The sequence below is a fragment of the Coregonus lavaretus genome (assembly GCF_964263955.1).
Source record: "Coregonus lavaretus genome assembly, contig: HAP1_SCAFFOLD_2347, whole genome shotgun sequence".
Taxonomy (NCBI): domain Eukaryota; kingdom Metazoa; phylum Chordata; class Actinopteri; order Salmoniformes; family Salmonidae; genus Coregonus; species Coregonus lavaretus.
Window position 1 is genome coordinate 54,660 of NW_028162152.1, and position 19,403 is coordinate 74,062.

The following is a 19,403-nucleotide window of genomic DNA, read 5'->3' on the forward strand; positions in this document are numbered from 1 at the left end:
GCAGTTTTTATTTGCTTCTAATTCGTTCCGCATGGACGAGCAATCAATCGTTAATAAGCAGCAACACGTTCGGCGGCCTAATCGAATCAAGCAACTGATTATTTTGGCACAAAACTCAGCACCTGCCTGGTGCTGAGAAGGCAGATAAAAAAACTGTGAAATCAATGCGGCTGCGGGGCGTGGGTATCGTTTACAATGCCGCCCCCGCAAAATGTTGTGTCATTACGGGTGCCGTTACGCCACGGTCACACCTTTAGTAAACAGCACCTGTGTGAATGGACTGTTTGGCTGACCAGACGCTTTGTCATAGTCAGTTGGGCTTCCTGAGGCCTGTAGCGAGATTGATTCAAATCTGATTTTATATTTGAGATTCTTCAAAAAGCCACCCTTTGCATTGATGACAGCTTTGACACTCTTGGCATTCTCTCAACTAGCTTCACCTGGAATGCTTTTCCAACAGTCTCCCTCACTAACTTTAAGCATCAGTTGTCAGAGCACCTTACCGATCACTGCACCTGTACACAACCCATCTGAAATTAGCCCACACAACTAACTACCTCATCCCCATATTGTTATTTATTTTGCTCATTTGCACCACAGTATCTCTATTTGCACATCATCTCTTGCACATCTATCATTCCAGTGTTAATACTAATTGTAATTATTTTGCACTATGGCCTATTTATTGCCTTACCTCCATAACTTGCTACATTTGCACACACTGTATATATATTTTATGTTGTATTTTTGACTTTGTTTGTTTTACCCCATATGTAACTCTGTGTTGTTGTTTTTATCACACTGCTTTGCTTCATCTTGGCCAGGTCACAGTTGTAAATGAGAACTTGTTCTCAACTGGCTTACCTGGTTAAATAAAGGTTAAAAATTTTTTTTAAAGGTGTTCCCACATATGCTGAGCATTTATTGGCTGCTTTTCCTTCACTCTGCGGTCCGACTCATCCCAAACCATCTCAATTTGGTTTAGGTTGGGGGATTGTGGAGGCGAGGTCATCTGATGCAGCACTCCATCACTCACCTTCTTGGTAAAATAACCCTTACACAGCCTGGAGGTGTGTTGGGTCATTGTCCTGTTGAAAAACTAATGATAGTCCCACTAAGCCCAAACCAGATGGGATGGCGTATCGCTGCAGAATGCTGTGGTAGCCATGCTGATTAAGTGTGCCTTGAATTCTAAATAAATCACAGACCGTGTCACCAGCAAAGCACCCCCGTACCATAACACCTCCTCCTCCATGCTTTACGGTGGGAAATACACATGTGGCGATCATCAGTTTACCCACACCGCGTCTCACAAAGACACGGCAGTTGGAACCAAAAATCTCAAATTTGGACTCCAGGTCAAAGGACACATTTCCACCAGCTAATGTCCATTGCTCGGGTTTCTTGGCCCAAGCAAGTCTCTTCTTCTTATTTGTGTCCTTTAGTAGTGGTTTCTTTGCAGCAATTCGACCATGAAGGCCTGATTCACACAGTCTCCTCTAACAGTTGATGTTGAGATGTGTCTGTTACTTGAACTCTGTGAAGCATTTATTTGGGCTGCAATTTCTGATGCTGGTAATTCTAATGAATGTATCCTCTGCAGCAGAGGTAACTCTGGGTCTTCCATTTCTGTGGTGGTCCTCATGAGTTTCAGTTTCAACATAGTGCTTGATGGTTTTTGCAACTGCACTTGAAGAAACTTTCAAAGTTCTTGAAATGTTCCATATTGCCTGACCTTCATGTCTTAAAGTAATGATGGACTGTTGTTTCTCTTTGCTTATTTGAGCTGTTCTTGCCATAATATGGACTTGGTCTTTTACCAAATAGGGCTATCTTCTGTATACCCCCCCCCCCCTACCTTGTCACAACACAAATGATTGGCTCAAACACATTAAGACGGAAATAAATTAATCAAATTAACTTTTAAGAAGGCACACCTGTTAATTGAAATGCATTCCAGGAGAGAATGCCAATAGTGTGCAAAGCTGTCATCAAGGCAAATGGTGGCTATTTGAAGAATCTCAAATATAAAATATATTTTCATTTGTTTAACACATTTTTAGTTACTACATGATTCCATATGTGTTATTTCATAGTTTTGATGTCTTCACTATTATTCTGCAATGTAGAAAATAGTAAAAATATGTAGAAAATAGTACAAATAAAGAAAAACCCTTGAACGGGTAGGTGTTCTAAAACCTTTGACCAGTATTGTACTGTATATACAGTGGGGAGAACAAGTATTTGATACACTGCCGATTTTGCAGGTTTTCCTACTTACAAAGCATGTAGAGGTCTGTCATTTTTATCATAGGTACACTTCAACTGTGAGAGACGGAATCTAAAACAAAAATCCAGAAAATCACATTGTATGATTTTTAAGTAATTAATTTGCATTTTATTGCATGACATAAGTATTTGATCACCTACCAACCAGTAAGAATTCCGGCTCTCACAGACCTGTTAGTTTTTCTTTAAGAAGCCCTCCTGTTCTCCACTCATTACCTGTATTAACTGCACCTGTTTGAACTCGTTACCTGTATAAAAAACACCTGTTCACACACTCAATCAAACAGACTCCAACCTCTCCACAATGGCCAAGACCAGAGAGCTGTGTAAGGACATCAGGGATAAAATTGTAGACCTGCACAAGGCTGGGATGGGCTACAGGACAATAGGCAAGCAGCTTGGTGAGAAGGCAACAACTGTTGGCGCAATTATTAGAAAATGGAAGAAGTTCAAGATGACGGTCAATCACCCTCGGTCTGGGGCTCCATGCAAGATCTCACCTCGTGGGGCATCAATGATCATGAGGAAGGTGAGGGATCAGCCCAGAACTACACGGCAGGACCTGGTCAATGACCTGAAGAGAGCTGGGACCACAGTCTCAAAGAAAACCATTAGTAACACACTACGCCGTCATGGATTAAAATCCTGCAGCGCACGCAAGGTCCCCCTGCTCAAGCCAGCGCATATCCAGGCCCGTCTGAAGTTTGCCATTGACCATCTGGATGATCCAGAGGAGGAATGGGAGAAGGTCATGTGGTCTGATGAGACAAATATAGAGCTTTTTGGTCTAAACTCCACTCGCCGTGTTTGGAGGAAGAAGAAGGATGAGTACAACCCCAAGAACACCATCCCAACCGTGAAGCATGGAGGTGGAAACATCATTCTTTGGGGATGCTTTTCTGCAAAGGGGACAGGACGACTGCACCGTATTGAGGGGAGGATGGATGGGGCCATGTATCGCGAGATCTTGTAAGGGACGACTGCACCCTCAGTAAGAGCATTGAAGATGGGTCGTGGCTGGGTCTTCCAGCATGACAACGACCTGAAACACACAGCCAGGGCAACTAAGGAGTGGCTCCATAAGAAGCATCTCAAGGTCCTGGTGGCCTAGCCAGTCTCCAGACCTGAACCCAATTGAAAATCTTTGGAGGGAGCTGAAAGTCCGTATTGCCCAGCGACAGCCCCGAAACCTGAAGGATCTGTAGGTCTGTATGGAGGAGTGGGCCAAAATCCCTGCTGCAGTGTGTGCAAACCTGGTCAAGACCTACAGGAAACGTATGATCTCTGTAATTGCAAACAAAGGTTTCTGTACCAAATATTAAGTTCTGCTTTTCTGATGTATCAAATACTTATGTCATACAATAAAATGCAAATTAATTACTTAAAAATCATACAATGTGATTTTCTGGATTTTTGTTTTAGATTCCGTCTCTCACAGTTGAAGTGTACCTATGATAAAAATTACAGACCTCTACATGCTCTGTAAGTAGGAAAACCTGCAAAATCGGCAGTGTATCAAATACTTGTTCTCCCCACTGTACCTAACTCAGTCATTTAGTCATTAGTTGTATTTACGGCTTCCACACAACAGGCACAAATTCATTGTATGTTCTATCAGAACATACACCCCACTTACAGCATTAGCCTACTCACTGACAGAATCTCTTGTCACCTGAATTACTAGGTCTACCTCTCCTCATTTGTGAAAGGGGGATTGCATTGCTATCACATCGTTTAGTGACAGCTGACCATCTTGCGACTGGGGAAGGCTTATGATGATGGCTTATGGTCTGACACAGTGTGTGTGTGCATGCAAATGTGAGGGGGAAATAAAATCACTGACTTGTATCTTGAATGTCACTGTCATTGGTTTGAACACTGACCTGAAACTGATTATGTCCATGGTTTTGACTGGTAGGCCCCCAGATCCACAGTCATATTGTGTTTTGTCATTAATTAATCACATTGTTGCTAATTGATTAAATGCATGATTTCAACATCAAATTGATCATCTCTAGAACCACGTGAAAATGGCATGTTTCTATGTTTTGTAGTCAAAAAGATAGATGTGTTTTTCCGATGACATCATCCGGAGAGACTGATGACATCTGTTGTGCATCATGTGATTTTAAACAACTGTGAGCAGGCAAAGGCTACTTACTAAGAGGAATACACACTAATAAAGTGTTAAATTCACTGACTTCTCACTTCAACAAGGATACAGAGTATAACATGATTATCATAGAGGATTCATGGAAAGAGAAAGGAGACGACATTAATGCATGTATTTTCCTGCATTGTTCCATTAGTGTGTCAGTAATTGCCCAGGAAGGGTGTGATTACCAATGTGGATAAATGGTGTTGTTAGAGGTGAATCTGGGCATGTGGAAAATGCTTTTTCCCCCCCTAATAGCCATGTGGCCCGAGTGTAATCTATCAGGTCCTCGTTCTGGGCTCTGTCTTTTTGTCCTTCATGCGCACAAACACAGGCACATACGTATGCACACACACACGCTGATGCAGGCATGAACACACACACTTTTGAAAGGGGTGCTAAGTTCAAAGAAAAGAGAGACCCGCACACCAGGGATGCTTAGTGCCAGGGCTATCACTCTAATTGGAGATTGGCCTCATTGGGGTCTTTCTCTCGCTCTCTCTCTCTGCGATATCGCCCTGCTAATCAGAGTTCCTACAGTGTGACTGGTGTAATGAAGCTCCCTCATTCTTCTGCGTGCTCTCACCAAACACTCTTTACCACCAGGCTGAAAGCTTTCTCCTTATCTCTCCTCTGCCTGCTTTCACTTACTTGCTTCCCTTCTGTAATGTCAAGGTCTCTGGAATCAAGGCATGTTCAGGAGTGCAATTAAGTTATTTCTGCTCCAATTCCGGTCCATGTTCCTGAAAATGGATTTAATATTTGTTTTATTTTGCTTGTTTTATTTTCCCCTCTATCGGTCTGTCTGCTGCCTTTCCCTGGTGGATGACTGGTTGGCTGTGCACCAAGTCTTTGCACCTGTCTCACACACACACACACACACACTCTCTTACACACACACACACACACACACACACACTGGCGGCTTCCTGCATTGTCAAGGTTATGAGATAGCGCAGCTACCGCTCCCAGGGAGGGAGAGCAATAGAGGAGAAAAGGAGAGGAGAGGAGTGATGGAGGGAGGGATATGGAGAAATGGGGACAGAGGAGAAGAGAAACAGACGAGAATACAAGAAGGACGGGTGGAAGGAGAGAGAGGGACAGGGGACAGGAGACAGAGAGACAGGAGACCGAGGGACAGGAGACCGAGGGACAGGAGACCGGAGGCAGAGGGACAGGAGGCAGAGGGACAGGAGGCAGAGGGACAGGAGGCAGAGGGACAGGAGGCAGAGGGACAGGAGGCAGAGGGACAGGAGGCAGAGGGACAGGAGGCAGAGGGACAGGAGGCAGAGGGACAGGAGGCAGAGGGACAGGAGGCAGAGGGACAGGAGGCAGAGGGACAGGAGACCGAGGGACAGGAGACAGAGGGACAGGAGACCGGAGACAGAGGGACAGGAGGCAGAGGGACAGGAGGCAGAGGGACAGGAGGCAGAGGGACAGGAGGCAGAGGGACAGGAGGCAGAGGGACAGGAGGCAGAGGGACAGGAGGCAGAGGGACAGGAGACAGCGGGTCAGGAGACAGCGGGTCAGGAGACAGCGGGTCAGGAGACCGAGGGAAGGAAACATCGACTTAGACCAAGCAATTGTACCCGTGACCCCCCCTCAGGGAAAAATAAAGAAATTGTACCATTGACCCCCCCAGGCACATGCTATTCAAAGCCCTCTAATTTGTGTAATTAATTAAGAAGTGGGAGTCTAGTCACTGTGCCCTCCTAGGTTCAGAGAACGGGAAGAAAGGAGGGGAGGAAAGGGGGTGAAATATGACCAAAATGGCCTCCGCTCAGCCATGAATCTCTATTAGCGCCTAATGATACCATTCCGCCACCTCGCCGCTATAATGATGGAATTGTGAAGTGTTAATTATTGAAATGCAGATCCGTACAGCTGTCGTTCACATGGGCAGGGCTAGCGAGGGCTTAAGAGGGTTACAAGGTCACTACGGCATTCAGCATTATGCAGAAGCCTGAATCAATCCCTTGAAAAAAGGATTCAGCCATCCTTTAGTATTTTTTGCAAATGTTTCTTACTTTTTAACTCTGCATTGTTGGGACAGGGCTCGTAAGTAAGCATTTCACTGTAAAATCTATTCGGCACATGTGATAAATAACATTCTATTTTGATTTGAAGGAAATGGGGTTCTTCAGACGTCTAAGCTATGTGATGTGAATTTTGAGGTCAAATATGTGAATACGGTGTGACATAACACAAGGTGCATGAATTAAGACCGTTTTAATGGTGGGAGGTTTGAGAATAAGATTACTGTATATGCATCTGAGTAGCATATGAGGTGTGAGACAACGTATTTTCACTAACTGAAGACTTCAAGACAACAGTTTATTAATAGTAGAGAAGCCGGACCTCGAGGGACCCCACTTTGAACCAATGAGCACATGACGTCCTCTTAAAAACTGCTTATAATAACACACATTATTTTGGTGATCCCGAAATTCTAACATACATGTATTAAATAAATAAAAAATTATTATTATTATTATTTTTTTTTTTGTGACTCTTTGGGTCTTTGAAAAGCGTGTTACAAATAAATGGTTTTATTATTATTATTATTATTATTATTATTATTATTTAGGAAAAGTCAAGGACGGAGGGGGGCATGACTCAACATTAATATGCAGTGTTCATATGCAGTGTCGTATCTAGTGTTAAAGTTGTCCATGTTGACGGAAATCAGCTAAATGCCTAGATGTGAACACATAAAAATTATATTTTAAGATATCAATGTCATTTTCCTAATAAGAATGCATAGGGTGTCCAAGCGGCTTATTTGATTTGATAGGGCAGCTTGACCAATTAGATTCACTTGAGACCATGTGCCCTTTTGACGGGTCTGCGTATTGCATAGTGAATTGCTTGGTGTTGAAACGCTATCTGCTGCTAGCACATGGCAGTGCAGTTACAGGTGTGTCCAAACCTGTTGAGTATTAGACATCATAGTCGGTAGATGATGATGATGATGATGAACTTACACACGTCACCTTCATCATCATCATCTTCCATCACAGATATCAACAGATGACACAGTGTCTACCATGTATATTTACAGGAATAATAGCTAGGAATCTATTTCTGGGATAATTGTATACGACCTCTGCTTCGGCAGATAGCAGGAAAGACCTTGCTGTTTGTGCCCTTGGGCAAATATGAAAACAGACAATGAATATATCTACTCTAGTGCAGCAGAGTCTGTCTTTGGCCTGGAAGCCATTTTACATTCACTCCACTGTGCTGGAAGGTCATATGTTGTATCCCTGAAGACATCTGCTCCCGCTCTACGTCGAATCTGTTGTCTATCCAACGCTAGCAGGGTTCATAAGGGTTAGTCCTCTTCATGACCAAGAAAAATATACTGCTAAAAGTTGTTCAAGTGGCATTTCTGTCTGATACTCGCTCTGAACTGTCTAAATGCATTTATGTCCGTGGCATAACAGTCTGATTTGGAGAGGATATATCCATAAACCATTCTACTTTGAGAAGATAGCTTGGCTGTGCCAGTCCACTTAGTACGGTCTGTTTTACTTTGCCTTTCCCTCTGCGCTTATCTTGGAGAGGGGAGAGGGGAGAGGGGAGAGGGGAGAGAGTCATTTTAATGACTGACAACCATGACCAAAATGGTATTAAGGTCACAATGGGGTCTTTCATATGAATAAATTCTCCCGTCTCTCCATCTTCCCTCCTTCATTCCATTCTTTTATCTTAGTGCCACTGAACTTAGATATCCCGGCTACGTCGCTAGTAGCCCGACCACACCGTCGCTAGATAAATAATCTCAAACAGCCCGAGAGATTTCGTGTTTGACCTTGGGGACGTACACAGAAGATTACTTCCTGACAAGCAATGACAGGACAGGAAACATGGGTAACGTGTAACCACGGAAGTGGCGGCGTATTGCGACAAGGATCCCCGGCGCGTCCCACGGCTACTTGGTCATCCATCGCTTCACCATCCTGCCATCTCTTAAAGCGGTAATGGGTTTTGTTATAGATCATTACCCTACCTCACAACCGCTAGCGATCACTCAATCAAATACAGTAACACCCTGCAGTCATGTTGTGTGGTAGCTAATGGGCTGGTCGAAGAGTTCAATGTGAGAGGTTGACATTGTCTGTTTACATAGATTCAGTTTGTAATGTGTGTTGTTAAATAATGCATGTTTGAGACCAACTACATTGCTGTCAGAATCACTGATCTAGAAATCACCTTGCACCCCAAACTACTCATTTTCTATGGAGATTCTTCATTGATCCTGCTGGAAACATCTGGGAAACAGGCCCTCAATAATCAAGATAAGTTCTCGGCTTCGTTCAAACTGATTCCCTCAAACACGTTGTGTTGTTGGTGTGCTGTGTGCGTCCATTCCCAGTTTCAAGCTGTCGTTATCATTGATATAATGTAGCTGAAATATGGCTGAATTTATCATTCCGACACATTTCCTTCCCTAATGCTTCGTGAAGATCAATCCCAAACAACAAGGCATCAGAATATATTTTTTTAGTTGCCATATCAACCGTGCGTAGTCAGGCACAGTATGAGTCTTTTGAAAACGGAATTCAAACTTCTCTCTCAATCTCTCTTATCTCTCTCAATCTATCTTTCTCTCTCAATCTCTCTTATCTCTCAATCTCTCTTTCTCTCTCAATCTATCTTTCTCTCTCAATCTCTCTTATCTCTCTCAATCTATCTTTCTCTCTCAATCTCTCTTATCTCTCTCAATCTATCTTTCTCTCTCAATCTCTCAATCTCTCTCCTTCTCTCATCCCACTGTTCTTCTTGTTCTTCAGTGTATGTCTCGGTGCTTTTCTCTCTTCGTCCTCAATATCTAGTTTCTCACTTTCTTTCTGTGCCTCGCTCTCTTCATCTCCTTCCCTCTCTCCGTTTTTTCCTTTCCCTCTGACTCTCTCTGTGCCTCCCTCTCTCTGTGCCTCCCTCTCTCTCAAATCAAATCAAATGTTATTTGCCACATACGCCTAATACAACAGGTGTAGACCTACAGTGAAATGCTTACTTACAAGCCCTTAACCAACAATGCAGTTTTAAGAAAAAAAAGTGTTAAGTAAAAAATAGATAAGGAAACATTTAAAATGTAAAAGAATGAAAGAGCAGCAGTAAAATAAAATAACAGGAGGGAGGCTATTTACAGGGGGTACCGGTACAGAGTCAATGTGCAGGGGCACCGGTTAGTCGAGGTGATTGAGGTAATACTGTGCCTCCCTCTCTAAGTGTGCCTCCTCTCTCTCTCTCTCTCTCTCTCTCTCTCTCTCTCTCTCTCTCTCTCTCTCTCTCTCTCTCTCTCTCTCTCTCTCTCTCTCTCTCTCTCTCTCTCTCTCTCTCTCTCTCAATTCAATTCAATTCAATTCAATTCAATTTAAGGGCTTTATTGGCATGGGAAACGTGTGTTAACATTGCCAAAGCAAGTGAAGTAGATAGTAAACAAAAGTGAAATAAACAATAAATATTAACAGTAAACATTACACTCAGAAGTTTCAGAAGAATAAAGACATTTCAAATGTCAAATTATGTATATATACAGTGTTGTAACAATGTGCAAATAGTTAAAGTACAAATGGGAAAATAAATAAACATAAATATGGGTTGTATTTACAATGGTGTTTGTTCTTCACTGGTTGCCCTTTTCTTTTTGCAACAGGTCACAAATCTTGCAGCTGTGATGGCACACTGTGGTTTTTCACCCAGTAGATAAGGGAGTTTATCAAAATTGGGTTTGTTTTCGAATTCTTTGTGGATCGCTGTAATCTGAGGGAAATATGTGTCTCTAATATGGTCATACATTTGGCAGGAGGTTAGGAAGTGCAGCTCAGTTTCCACCTCATTTTGTGGGCAGTGTGCACATAGCCTGTCTTCTCTTGAGAGCCAGGTCTCTCTTTCTCAATAGCAAGGCTATGCTCACTGAGTCTGTACATAGTCAAAGCTTTCCTTAAGTTTGGGTCGGTCACAGTGGTCAGGTATTCTGCCACTGTGTACTCTCTGTTTAGGGCCAAATAGCATTCTAGTTTGCTCAGTTTTTTTGTTTGTTCGTTCCAATGTGTCAAGTAATTCTCTTTTTGTTTTCTCATGATTTGGTTGGGTCTAGTTGTGTTGTTGTTGTTGTTGTTGTCCTGGGTCTGTGTGGGGTCTGTTTGTGTTTGTGAACAGAGCCCCAGGACAAGCTTACTTAGGGGACTCTTCTCCAAGTTCATCTCTCTCTCTCTGTGCCTCCCTCTCTCTGTGCCTCCCTCTCTGTGTGCCTCCCTCTCTCTCTGTGCCTCCCTCTCTCTGTGCCTCCCTCTCTCTGTGCCTCCCTCTCTCTGTGCCTCCCTCTCTCTGTGCCTCCCTCTCTCTGTGCCTCCCGCTCTCTGTGCCTCCCTCTCTCTGTGCCTCCTTCTCTCTGTGCCTCCCTCTCTCTATGCCTCCTTCTCTCTGTGCCTCCTTCTCTCTGTGCCTCCCTCTCTCTGTGCCTCCCTCTCTCTGTGCCTCCCTCTCTCTGTGCCTCCTTCTCTCTGTGCATCCCTCTCTCTGTGCCTCCCTCCCTCTGTGCCTCCTTCTCTCTGTGCATCCCTCTCTCTGTGCCTCCCTCTCTAAGTGTGCCTCCCTCTCTCTGTGCCTCCCACTCTCTGTGCCTCCTTCTCTAAGTGTGCCTCTCTCTCTCTGTGCCTCCCTCTCTCTGTGCCTCCCTCTCTCTGTGCCTCCCTCTCTCTGTGCCTCCTTCTCTATGTGCCTCCTTCTCTCTGTGCCTCCCTCTCTGTGCCTCCCTCTCTCTGTGCCTCCTTCTCTCTGTGCATCCCTCTCTCTGTGCCTCCCTCTCTCTGTGCCTCCCTCTCTCTGTGCCTCCCTCTCTCTGTGCCTCCTTCTCTCTGTGCCTCCTTCTCTCTGTGCCTCCCGCTCTCTGTGCCTCCTTCTCTAAGTGTGCCTCCCTCTCTCTGTGCCTCCCTCTCTAAGTGTGCCTCCCTCTCTCTGTGCCTCCCTCTCTCTGTGCCTCCCTCTCTCTGTGCCTCCCTCTCTCTGTGCCTCCCTCTCTAAGTGTGCCTCCTTCTCTCTGTGCCTCCCTCTCCCTGTGCCTCCCTCTCTAAGTGTGCCTCCCTCTCTCTGTGCCTCCTTCTCTCTGTGCCTCCCTCTCTCTGTGCCTCCCTCTCTCTGTGCCTCCCTCTCTCTGTGCCTCCCTCTCTCTGTGCCTCCTTCTCTAAGTGTGCCTCCCTCTCTCTGTGCCTCCCTCTCTCTGTGCCTCCCTCTCTCTGTGCCTCCTTCTCTCTGTGCCTCCCTCTCCCTGTGCCTCCCTCTCTCTGTGCCTCCTTCTCTCTGTGCCTCTTGCTCTCTGTGCCTCCCTCTCTCTGTGCCTCCTTCTCTCTGTGCCTCCCGCTCTCTGTGCCACACCCCTCTCTCTTCCTCTCAGTTTTGAGGAGGAACTGCACTGCTAACTGAGGTTAATTTGGTTTTATTAGATCTAGCATTAGGGGAGGGGAGCAGTCCCATGGGGGCAGATGCCTGTCCTGCCATTAACCCCACCAGGGAACCAGCCCCTTATAGACCAGAACCTTATGGAGTAGGGTGAAGATGCCCCTAAACGTTATTTTTACTTTACTTTATTACGTTTATTTTTACAGGAACGGTGCACATTAATCAACATTTTGTAAAATGTCGGTTTTAGCCAGCTGGCAAATTTTCGACCGCAGTCCCTGGGCAGGTTATTAGACTCTGATCTTGGTTCAGTTTTCCCACTAATGGTTAAGGTTAGGATTTGGGGAGGAGAAGCTTGTCCTAGATCTTTACCTAGTGGAACCTTCGAAGCACAGACCACAGGGACTTACAGCAAATACATGTCTAGACAATCATGTAGTTTTTAAGTATTGCTGCAATCATTTTGCTATATACAGTATTGATATTACATTTAGACTTGCTTGCAAGTCTTAGACCAGCAAACAAGCCCTTCTATACCAGCATACACTGACTAGAGGCATCTACAACGATTACATTTTACATTTTAGTCATTTAGCAGACACTCTTATCCAGAGTGACTTACAGTTAGTGAGTGCATACATTTTCCATACTGATTACTGAATAAAGTTCCAATTCAAACCATACAGTTATATTACACTTAGTCTCACTCGACAGTCTTTGACACACATGGCTGGTGAACAGAGCTACATGCCACTTTACGTTAAAGTCCCGCCACTCTTCACCAGAAGACCATACAATCAGTGTATACAATGAGGTTGATTAGCAGCATTAGCAGCATGAATCCATAAGTAACACAAATGAATCATACAGAAACGTAGACATTGTTGGTCTGTCTGTCTTGCTTCCCTAGCATAGATAGCCACAGGTTTGCACTTGTTTGCTGTCGTTATGATTTATTCAGCCATTTCTCTTGTGATGGTTGTCGACAGTTTCACATCTGCAAAGGGAATTTGCCATATGAACAAATGATAAAATGTGCGTCCCTTCTCTCCTGGTAGCACTATAATGGAGGTGGCCATATGCTATTAATTGTTATAGCCTTATCAACCCACAGGTGATAAATCACCAATTATCATTTTCTAAATAGAATGTGTTTTTGTGTTCTTCCAGTCTATTATTATTATTATTATTATTATTATTATTATTATGCACTCGTGTTCCCACTTGTGTGACTATTGAACGAGCGTTCAGCCAGACTGAAGGAGTCTATATGGAATGCAACTATGTGTTCTGTCGTTTTTAATGAACGCGTCTGGAGTTGACTTCTGGACAAGTCATTTACCGTTTTCTCTCTCTCTCTCCCCCTCCCTCCAACTTTGAGTTCTCATCACTTCAAAGCCGCATTCACACGTCTAAAGATATTACTTTAATCTCTCTTTTCCCCCACAGGCTGTGTGTGACAAGCGACACATTTCCTTCCCAGAGCTTTATTCTTGAATGTTCTGTTCCAACTACTCCGCTACTAACCAACCTCATAATCCACTGTGCTATAGTTCCAATGTGTTTGACCTGCTGAGGTAAACTTGACTCGTTTGCCAATTATCGCATCATTAATCTATTCTGTATCTCTCTCTTCTTTTCTCTCCTCATGCCTTAAATAGAAGTGGAACAAAAAGGTAACTAAATGCCCACTCCTTTATTTCACCTAGAGTTCACTGGGGTTCATGCTTTGCTTGGTGATGGGGGTTGCCATAGCAGCTTTTCTCTTATGTCATCCATCTGCTTTTTAATGACCTTCTAATGTCTGCTAATTTAATGTGTCTACTGGTAGTGATGCACATGTCTGTAATACTTCATATGACATTATCAGGGGGTCATACATGCTTATGAAACGTCTTACTATAATCGCATCATTTTTGGGAATGTGTTCTTTCTCATAAAAAAGGTGGGGTCCAACATCAGCAAGTAATATCATTGGTAATGGAAATTGTGGTCCCATTTTAAAAAATGTAAAAGGCGCTAGTCTCAATCTAGACTGAAACACTGCCAACACTTGTAAAGAAACTTGTAGAATACAGAACCTAGGATGAAATTCTATGACATTCATGCAAGGCAAAGATTATTTCAATAGTACAGATTCAAGACACACATTTTAGTCTTTAGAATTTTGGGGAAATAGCAAATGTCTGACAATAGCACTGCTTTTACATGGTCAAAATGTCCCTTAACATAGTAAAAAGGATAACTATCTTTCATCTTTCTGCCGTAATACACTTCACATGCACCCCACTACATATCTTTCTTTCACTATCTTTATATATCCAGAACATTTTATTTCCGAGGTAATTGAAAGTTATTCTATTCATGTTAGTCAGCAGCATCATATTAAAGGCCAGATTTGTGGATGCCAATCAATAGCCTCGCTCAATAAACTGTCAGAACTTCTGATTATAGGCCTAACATGATGATGTTATAACCTTCAGTGACTCCCAGTTAATATGGCAGAATGCACTAAGACACCTACTAAGACACCTACATGTTAATATATTATGGATTTGGCATGCTACCGTACATTATAAGATAGCCTATTACTGCACCCGAGCCTGAGACCCAGTGTTGTGGTAGTAGTTGTGTTGTTTTTATGTTTTGACCCTGGCCCTTGAGACATCAAGTCATGTTTAAGTTAAGGGCGCACCCATAGAACAAATATCCACATTAACATTTTGACGCTACTATAAAATGCCTTTGGCTAAAATGATATGTTGTGCTATAACCTTCCCACAACCTTGTTTCACAACCTGGTCTCAGAGCATTTTGTATTATTCTGTACGTAAATCAGAGACACTCAAATGAGTGTGATATGTTACGTTTGGTAACTACTTAGCATGTTAGCTAACCCTTCCCCTAACCTTAACCCTTTTAGCTAACTCTTCTCCTAACCCTAAACTTAACCCTTTAATCTAACTCCTAAACGAACCCCTAGCCTAGCTAACGTTAGCGAGCTAACTAGATTACGTCATATATCACATGTTTTGCAGATTCATAACATATAATATGCATTATAAGAGGAGTATTTCTGACTGTAATAAATCCCTTTTGTGGGGAAAAACTCATTCTGATTGGCTGGGCCTGGCTCCCCAGTGGGTGGGCCTGGTTCCCAAGTGGGTGGGCCTATGCCCTCCCAAGCCCACCCATGGCTGCACCCCTGCCCAGTCATGTGAAATCCATATATTAGGGCCTAATGAATTTATCACCAATTATTATTGTTAAGTCATGTTTTCTCTTGCTGCCACTTGTTAATTCCTTGTTTCCTTCTAATAACCTTCACTGTCACTTACCTCCTTGTCTAGGGTGTTGGGATCCATTTCTAACGGCCTCTTCAAAGCTCAGGTTGCATCCCAAATGACAGCCTCTTCCCTATATAGTGCATTACTTTTGACCAGAGCCTAAATTGGGAACAGTGTGCCATTTGGGACGCAACCAGCCCAGTTTCTTTCCTGTCAGTAGAAGACTACCGACCGGGCACATTAGATTTCGAAAGCCTTTTTAAGCCATAGAGACCCTCTTAGCATTTTTGTGCTAGTCTAGATGCGTGGCAAGGGAGACGTGCTGTCGACGGGTGGAATCAAAATATATTATTCACATGCAAGTAGATAACATGTTTAATCTGAAGAGATTACAGAGGAGTAAGGCTTGTGTTTTTCTTCTCTGAGCACACTGCTTTTACCTCCACCCAAATCCCCGGGGAGAACCTGTCACCAGGGGTGTCCGCTTCCTCACCCGTCAGAATCATAGAAGCTTTCGCATATGTTCTGTTTTTGTTATTGTTAATGTACTGCACCCTAAATCCTAACTAAATAGGGTGGAAATGTTAGGCTATCTTAATTCTTTGTTGCTTTCGTCTAGCGCTTGACACCAGCACTGCACTTAGAATCAGTATCACATGCTATGGTCAAATCACTCTTTTTAAAAGTGTAGACCTATTTCAAACCTTCCTTATCTCTACGTTTAACAGTATCTGTGTTATTGTTACATTTTAAATGGTATAAGATGATATATGTTATTATATAAATGGTATAAGAGTCTGTTTTAGAGAGCATAAGTAAATATACAACACTAGAAAAAAATAAAAATGTTCAAGGGGCACGGTCATTTCTCCCCTTTAGATAAAGCTGTCTTTTGTTGTATCTCGTCCCAATAAATGACGTGCTCCGTATATTAAATTCGTATGAGTAGGTTTTAAATTCAAATGTAATATTTTTATCAAGACGGCCAACTTGATATTGACTCAGTCGGAGGTCCAAGAGTAATCGATCTCGAAACAGAATCAACTTCGGCAAGGGATGCACACTATCGACTCATATGCTGCATCGCTTCTTACGTTTTGAGTACAAACCAGTTAGGGTATAATTAGTTTAGAACGCAGATGCATTGTAAATCATGATGTCACAGACTGAAGATATCTCCTGCATCTGAAGTAATGAAAAAATATTCTCATGTAGTAATGTAGATAGTCATTATTGTGTTCCCGGGCCCCAGCTGCCAATAATTATGCTTGTGCTATTTATCAAAATCTTTTTATGTGTTTTTTTTTTGTATTAGATGTCCATATTAATGTTATTTCTTAACCACTGATAGCTCGGAGGAGATGGGATGGATGAAATAAGTGGATGGAATGTATTGCTTTTTGTATTACATTGATTATGGCACTGATTAAATGCCTATTGTAATTATGTGGATAGCTGGTGTAATGAGAAATCATTGCCCAATGTATGTGTGTCTGTGTATGTTGCGAAATTATTTTAGCCTCAAACCATGTTTATTATGTATTTAAGCAACATTGACAACTACAGTGAGCTCCAAAAGTATTGGGACAGTGACAATATGTGGTTGTTTTGGCTCTGTACTCCAACACTTTGGATTTGAAATGATACAATGACTATGAGGTTAAAGTGCAGACTGTCATCTTTAATTTGAGGATATTTCAGCACTTTTTGTACATAATCCCCCCCATTTTAGGGGACTAAAGTTATTGGGACATATTCACTTATGTGTATTAAAGTAGTAAAAAGTTAAGTAATTGGTTCCATATTCATAGATACTACATCAAGCTTGTGACTCTACAAACTTGTTGGATTCATTTGCTGTTTGTTTTGGTTGCGTTTCAGATAATTCTGTGCCGAATAGAAATGTATGGTAAATAATGTAGTGTGCCATTTTGGAGTTACTTTTAATGTAAATAAGAATAGAATATGTTTCTAAACACTTCTACGTTAATGTGGATGCTACCATGAGTACGGATAATCCTGAATTAATCCTGAATTTTGATGAGTGAGACAGTTACGAAGGCATAAATATCATTCACGATTCATTCATATCTGTAATCTTGGTAGCATCCACATTAATGTAGAAGTGTTTAGAAACATATTATATTCTTATTTACAATAAAAGTGACTCCAAAATGACACAATACATTATTTACCATTAATTTCTATTGTGCACAGAATTATCTGAAACACAACCAAAACAAACAGCAAATGCATCCAACAAGTTGTGGAGTCACAAGCTTGATGTAATCATTGCGTACTATGAATATGGGACCAAATACTAAACTTTTGACTGCTATAAGTGAATTTGTCCCAATACTTTTGGTCCACTAAAATGAGGGGACTATGTACAAGAAGTGCTGTAATTTTTAAATGGTTCACCCGATATGGATGAACATACCCTCAAATTAAAGCTGACAGTCTGCACTTTAACCTCATAGTCATTGTATCATTTCAAATCCAAAGTGCTGGAGTTCAGAGCCAAAACAACAACAAATGTGTCACTGTCCCAATATTCATAAACCAATATGAGGTATTGAAGCTAACGCATTGTAAACTTTGTTAATGTCTTGATCATTTAAGTTGAGATGAAAGCAATGATTTCCTTGTATGCTATCCTTCTTTGTCCTTCTAGTTGCAGTATTCCAATACTGATGTCCCATTCATGCCAAAGTAACTCTCTGCATTGTCTTTCCTCCATTTTGGCTCCTCAGTATTCCTGTGCCCCGGCTTGCTGCGAGGGGTGTACCAGAGCGAACACCTCTTTGAGTCGGACCACCAATCCGGTGCCTGGTGTAAAGACCCCCTCCAGGCCTCCGACAAGATCTACTACATGCCCTGGACACCATACCGCACGGACACGCTGACCGAGTACTCCTCCAAAGAGGACTTCATCGCAGGGCGACCCACGACCACGTACAAATTACCGCACCGCGTCGACGGCACAGGCTTTGTAGTATACGACGGCGCACTGTTCTTCAACAAGGAGCGCACGCGCAACATCGTCAAGTTCGACCTGCGCACACGCATCAAGAGCGGCGAGGCCATCATCGCCAACGCCAACTACCACGACACCTCGCCGTACCGCTGGGGCGGCAAGTCAGACATCGATCTCGCTGTAGACGAGAACGGCCTGTGGGTCATCTACGCCACGGAGCAAAACAACGGGCGCATTGTCATCAGCCAGCTCAACCCTTACACCCTCCGCGTAGAAGGAACCTGGGACACCGCCTATGACAAGCGCTCGGCGTCCAACTCCTTCATGATCTGCGGGATTCTGTACGTGGTGAAGTCGGTCTACGAAGACGACGACAACGAGGCGACTGGGAACAAGATTGACTATATCTACAACACTGAGCTGAGTAAAGATGGCTTCCTGGACATCCCCTTCCCCAACTCGTACCAGTACATCGCCGCCGTGGATTACAACCCGAGGGACAACCTACTGTACGTGTGGAACAATTACCACGTGGTCAAGTACTCGCTGGACTTTGGTGCATTGGACGGTAGACCAGGTAGGCCACATATTCATATTTTTTCGCTCTTCTATTTCATGTCTTTCACTAGCTTGTTGGTAATTCAGAGAGTTGTTGGTATCTTTGGTAGATATATTTGTGCTTGCAGTCGCTTTGATGGCAAGAGAAGAGAAGAGGAGGTTGTTGACGAGGCTACAGTGTGTAGATAGAAGACATATGGTTTGTTGTCATGAACATTTTCTCAAAGGTCTTTACTTTAAGTCAGGGAAACACTGTTAAAAATGTATACATTTTAGCACATTTCAGTGTTGCGATAAGTGTAATTGAATACAAACAGCATCACTTTCATACTCATGGCCTATGAATGTCACCATCAGTTGTCATGTTCCTAGCTTGTTTGACACTATGATTGGTGGGCTTTTTTAATTCGAGAGTAAAGAGCAGAGGAAATGAAGAGGAAGTATATGTATTGTTACACATTAGCACCATTGCGAGTGTGTGGGTTGGTGATAATTAGCTATGGAATATGATACCTCAATGTGTCATCCATCTTGTTCCATTTAATTAAACCCCTTGAATGATAGAAAAAAAACAAGCAAACAACCACACACCAGCTGTGGGAAAATGTAATAACTGCAGTCACATTATTGTTTTACGAGACATTTTAACTGTTGGCGAACAAAAGGATTTGCATTCGAAAGAAAACAAATAATTGTTTGCTGTCACGTGATTGGGTAGTTATGTTTTCTC

General features: G+C 42.9%; 1 protein-coding gene across 1 annotated transcript in view; it reads left to right on the forward strand.

The window, feature by feature from the left end:
• The window catches only part of LOC311119530 (adhesion G protein-coupled receptor L3), a gene marked incomplete at both ends in the record, with an annotated part of 73,058 nt that extends 54,366 nt beyond the window's left edge, over positions 1 to 18,692 (forward strand). The window contains 2 exons of the mRNA XM_084194203.1: positions 13,513 to 13,527; positions 17,892 to 18,692. Of these exons, the coding sequence (XP_084050329.1) occupies positions 13,513 to 13,527; positions 17,892 to 18,692 (816 nt within the window). The remainder of the gene's footprint in view (positions 1 to 13,512; positions 13,528 to 17,891) is intronic.
• Positions 18,693 to 19,403: the final 711 nt, after the last annotated feature.